This window comes from Adiantum capillus-veneris, chromosome 13 (genome assembly GCF_014529385.1).
Source record: "Adiantum capillus-veneris isolate H3 chromosome 13, ASM1452938v2, whole genome shotgun sequence".
NCBI classification, from domain to species: Eukaryota; Viridiplantae; Streptophyta; class Polypodiopsida; order Polypodiales; family Pteridaceae; genus Adiantum; species Adiantum capillus-veneris.
The window spans coordinates 155,023,795-155,029,431 of record NC_140943.1 but is presented as its reverse complement, the minus strand read 5'-3'; the positions used below and the strand labels follow the sequence as shown (position 1 = coordinate 155,029,431).

The following is a 5,637-nucleotide window of genomic DNA, read 5'->3' as shown; positions in this document are numbered from 1 at the left end:
GCTCTCTCTCTCTCTCTCTCTCTCTCTCTCTCTCTCTCTCTCTCATGTGTGTGTGTGTGTGTGGCCCTAGCAAGCACAGGTAGCGATTGCAGGATACTGATAAGCCAACGGGCAGAACATTGCGTGTTCATGTGGATGGTAAGTAGTTGATTAAGGTTAGATGAATCTGCAAAATCAACAGTGGACAGTGAGTGTACGATACATTTGGGACGGGTAGGAGAGAGAGGAGCCAAGGAGGATAGGAGGGAGAGTGAGGGCACCATTTCTATAAGAGCAGAAGGGAGTGCTCTACAACGGCAATTGCCTGCATCCTTTTTGGTGGTGCCGGTGGTGGGGGAAACCACAGGTTTCATGGAGCCTTCAATAGGATTCTGTGGAATCTTGAAACAAATGTATTTTTTTAAAAGTTTGCCAGTATGCATCAGTAGTAGAGAGCAGTAGAGAGCACTAGCGCAAAAAAAAAAATCGTGATTAAGCCCAGACAGAAGAAAAAAACGCTATTAGGGTAAAGGAGTCTGTTTAGAGACACTCAAGAAAAAAAGTGTAATTTTGGGTGAGATTTTGCAAATTTGATCAGATTTGAATTTTGAAATTTGCATGAGATTCTTCATGCAAAGGCGGATTAAGTAATACCAAGATTGATATTTTTTTTATTTAATTTGAAAAAGTTTAGATTTTGAGATCTTTTAGGGATTAGAAACACCCCAGACCCAATAGTGGTACAGTTTTTAGCAAATCACAAATTGACACATAAGCAAGATTCTTAGCATATTTCAAATTTTTGTCTCTAAATTGAGGCGTGCATGACTTTTAAAAGGCACATGTGTTACAACTGGCTGCTTTGCTCTATGCTACGAGAAAAGCAATCGCGATTTTTTTTTTTTTGGGGCACTCGCTGAACAGAGGGCTTGCAAGCTCTGCGAACTCGAAGTAAGCTCCTCTCTCTCTCTCTCTCTCTCTCTCTCTCTCTCACATAAACTCACACACAGGCGAGTTGCATGAGAGCTCTCTCTCTCCCTCTCTCATAGACTCACACACAGACGAATTACATCACAGCTCGCTCTCTCTCTGTGCTGTAGCGTTGGTTTTTTGCTGCTCTTACAAATACACATAAATATTTGATAAAATCTCTCTCTCTCTCTCTCTCTCTCTCTCTCTCTCATACTCAAACACACACCCGCACACAATTTTAATATAAGAGCGCACTCTCTCTCTCTCTCTCTCTCTCTCTCTCTCTCTCTCTCACACACACACACACACACACACACACAGATACAGATTTTGCAGGCCAATGTGAGACACCCAGTTTTAAATGTCTTTTTTTGGTTTCTGTTTTTTAGGGTAAATTTGCGACTCACCCGGAGTTGGTGCAGGAAGCTCTGACTGTTTTCTTCGCGGCCTCTCATTGATGCAATCATATATGCTTGCATCTTGAATTCCGGTTGCATTGCGCAAGGTTGACATTCGCAAACAAAATTTTGTCGGCCAGGGCTTTCGAAAGAAGTTTTCATGCTCGCAAAATGATCTGGATTGACATGTATGCTAAATTTGTGAAAGCAAAATAGAGTTCATGCTCGGTGTCTTTGAGCGCATTGATTGCTGGATATGCTTGACATGAGCATTGGAGCACTGTTATGTTGATGCGCTTTGTGAGTGTATATGACACATTCTCATGCTCTTGTGGGCATGTATGCCTTGTATGCTGCTCTTGTCGACATGTGTGCTCGGCTAAGCCATTACAACCACCAGTAGAGCTGATTTGCCGAGTTTCTTTACGACATACAGGCTTATTCGGCTGTGACCATCACTTTTATGCCATTTATGAGTACATTGATGCCAATTTCTGGATCACATGCCCGTTTGATAGGATTTCGACATTTTATGCTCGCTTAACAGGTCTATTATGTATTGACAGTGACCAGTTTGTTGTTGTTTGCTTTCTCACATGGATCCTTTAGACGAGGCCTTGTTTCGAGAAGCTACGAAGGATTGGTCACCAAGAAAACGAGTTAAGCTTGTCAATGCACTTCAAAGAGATCCTAACAATCTCACAGCAGGTTTTAACACTCTGCGACTCTTCAATGATCCTCCACGCTTGGAAGATGTCCAGGCGTTATTAGAGTCTTATTTGGCTGATAGTTCCCCTGTTAAACCTCCATCATTACAGGGTGAGCAACTCGTTATGGAAATATGCAGGAATATTTGGATTTCTTTGCATCCATCTTTGAAAAGTGTTCCACGATATGGAGAATGGTCACATGTATACCTTGAAGGTAAAAAGCAGGTTTGCACTTTTGGGTCTCCAACTGAGCCAAGCTTATTGTGGACCACAATGGATTGTCCTTTTGAAACATCGGAGATTCATAAGGATAAAATTTTTAGTGCTTGGAATAGAAAAAAGCATCTCGCAGTACTCTTAGGAGCCAGTGGAGCAGGGAAAACGCGAACAATTTTGGAATGGGGATGCCATAAAAATTGCATGTTTCTCACTGGTCAATCAGATTTAGGGCCGGGACATTTTGGATCTGGGGATGTTCTTGCTGTGGCTATGCATCTACAACAGCTTTTTGGTTTAGAGCCAATCACAAATACAAATGCTCTATGTTGCTGTACTTTTGCCCTACTCTTTGCAAGATTTTTCATATGGAAAATGTGTAAGGAGGCTCGGCCTGAGATCACTAGTTATGACTGGTTATGCCTACAGCTAGAATTCAGACGACTTGGAACAGAAGACATCTTTGAAAGATTGACATCTAGTCTTATTAATGAGTTTGTCCATAGAGATGATTCTGGCAATTGGCATGCAATTTCTTGTATGTTTCAGATGATGGTTCAGCAAATGATAGAAAATATGCAATGGGAGGGTTTCATTGCAGTTGATGAATGCCAAATAGTAGATCGATATCTTAGCAATCGATTCTCTTCCGTAACGTTAGGAGATTGTCGCAGATCTATGCTTTCGCCATTATTGATTGAGCTTGCAAAATGTCCAAAGGTTTCCGCAATTGTTGTGTCAGGAACAGGACCAAGCCTTCTGAATTTGAGATCAGTGTTTGAATCACACACTGTAAAGCAACACTTGGAGTATACAGAGATTTTGGACTTCAAGGGTTTTGAAAGGGTGGAGGAGATGATACGTTACGCAAATGCTTTTATTGATACGACATGTTTGGATATGCATAAAATCTTTTCCATCTACAGAGGTAGATATAGGTTTTTTGTTACAGCATTGGAACGGTATATGGGTGCAGATTGTATCAATGGAACGTTGTTTTTCATCGAGTTTGCTGAGAAATTATGCAAGGCAACAGGTGCAGAGCTTGGCTTGTTAAGGTCTTTGCATGATGACGTCGTGAAGCTATTTGACAGGAAAGATCCCAAGCAAGTTCTCTTGGTTATTGAACTTGTCTTAGGATTCTATTTCAGAGGGGTTTGCACTATGGTGTTTTTAGAGTCAAATGCACTACAGTTCGTAGAATGTGGGATTGGAAGAATTTTTGTTGATTCAAATGCAGATAAAAGGGTTTTTAACTATATGGGCAAAGTTTTGTACTCAGAAAATTATTCCATGAATGCAAGAGCAAAACTTGACGAGCCATTGGTGATGAAGGCTTTACTTAATTTTCTGCAGTATGAACCTACTGGCTTTGCTAATATATGTACTCAAAGATTTTTACATGCTTCATCGTCAGATGCGAAAATAGGTGAGGATTACGAAGTTTATGTTGCCGCTGGTTTGGGACGCTTTTTTGATGGAAAATGTCCTATCGACATGCTTCCTGCATGTATCATGGCAACAAGCGAACAAATATCAAATGTATATAAAGAGAAGGCTGATTTGGTGGTATCCAAAGATCCTGTATTAGCTTGTCTCGTGAGAGATGTGACACCAGAGTATCGATTGCTTCATTGGCTTCAAGACATTGAGCATGATGGCTCATTTGCAACATATCTTCACACAGGGCTTGACAACGATTGTGGGCCTGATTTGATATTTGTACTGTACATTGAGGCCATGAAGAAATACATGCCTGTTTTGTGTCAAATGAAATCGGGTGAAGTTGATCAAATAGAAGCATTTATATCATTGGATGTGGCGAAAATGTATCAACATAACAGATCAAAGACTATTTTCAAGAAGGATGATAGTGAAGGAGTGCAAAAACTGAAAGAGTGGTGCTCATCAGGGTACATTCAGCTTCTCGTAACCACACCCATGGCAAATATGAGAGCCTCTTTGGAGAAGCACTATGCACCTAAAAAGGAGCTTCCAAAAAGACTCAAATCCCAACCAAAAAAGGTGTCGGATGCACCTTGTGAAAAACCCTTGCGTGGCATTGTGGACAAGGATAATTGCAGCTTGTTCTTGGACGAGTGGGTATGCATAGCAATTGCGAATTTGAAGGAGGATACCAAAAGAATGCGAAAGAGCCTGACCACCTCTCATGCATGAGTACTTGCAGCGTACTGAATGCATATGCTTTCAAATTTCTAATATGATTATGTACTTGGTTACAGGATTGGTGCTCTCTGTTGCCACCTTATTGCAAACTGAAATTTTGTCAATTGCATGAATAGAGTTGCAACTCCTTAATAACAGAACATATTTTTGGTGTGAGAGCAGTCTAGTCAAAGTAGTCTACTCTTGACCATATACTAAGGAGTCACTGTTTAGTGGCTGTAGTATTGCGCTGGCAACACTTTTTCGAGCTTTAAAGTAAAAAATCAATTGCTAGTTTGAAAAGTGTGTTGTGTGATCAATAGTTCGAATTTCTACTTAATTTTTTACCAACAGGGTGAAGTTGGTTGTAGATTTTTATGAAAATTTTGATATATGATATCCAAGACGTGAGTGATTGTGCTATTGTATGTGCCAAGATTCTCAGGCTTGGCTTAGGAAGATGTTTCTGTGAAACCTACTCTGAGAGGATACACATGTAGCAGGTTTTGAAACTTACAGCTGCCATCGTTACAGAGTATTTACAAATTTACACATCGTTTACATATACATCTTTAGTTCATTCTTTAAATATTTTCACATTCTTGATTTTTTCAATTTTTCCTTGTACCATCGGAGAGATTCACCCAAAACTATAGATGCAGGAGCTCCAAAACCATTCACGTGCAGACGGTTCTGGAGCTCTTGCAACAATGGCTTAGGCGTTATTGCCAATGTTCGCTGATTATTTTTGCTTATGATAATTGCTTTAAAAGACAGAGCTTGTTAGCTTTTTTGTTGTTGGAGAAGAAGAGGGAAAGTTCATTTTCAAGTAATTTTGACCCTTGGAAGTTGTATAGCTAGGTAGAGAGTGGGAGTCTTGAGAGCATGCAATGTGCATGAGAGCTAGCATGAAAGAGAAGGGCATCATGCATGCCCATGGCCACACGAGTCCATGACTCATACTGCATAGTCTCATGAGAGAGAGTGAGCACGAGAAAAGATGCTAGAGAGCATTGAGCAAGAGATAGAGAGGCTAGAGAGCACGGAGGAGCATGAATGTATGAGAGAGATAGAGACTGGAGAACAATTACGAGAGCACGGAAAGCACCAGAAGGGAACAAAAGTATGGAACATCTCCTACAAGGTATGAAGACTACCATGCTGAGACGCAATACATCAAGAATATGCTTCATCAA

The 5,637-nt window shown here is 40.6% G+C and overlaps 1 protein-coding gene across 1 annotated transcript; it reads left to right on the top strand.

The window, feature by feature from the left end:
* The first annotated feature begins 826 nt into the window (after positions 1-826).
* Positions 827-4,744, top strand: LOC147445136 (uncharacterized). Its single transcript, XM_086527602.1, has 2 exons — positions 827-930; positions 1,341-4,744. The coding sequence occupies exon 2, from the start codon at positions 1,946-1,948 to the stop codon at positions 4,451-4,453; it is 2,508 nt and encodes an 835-aa protein (XP_086383728.1). The 5' UTR covers positions 827-930; positions 1,341-1,945; the 3' UTR covers positions 4,454-4,744.
* Positions 4,745-5,637: the final 893 nt, after the last annotated feature.

Coding starts and splice junctions, on each gene's coding strand:
- LOC147445136 (XM_086527602.1), top strand. CDS start 1,946: ATGGATCCTTTAGACGAGGCCTTGTTTCGAGAAGCTACGAAGGATTGG.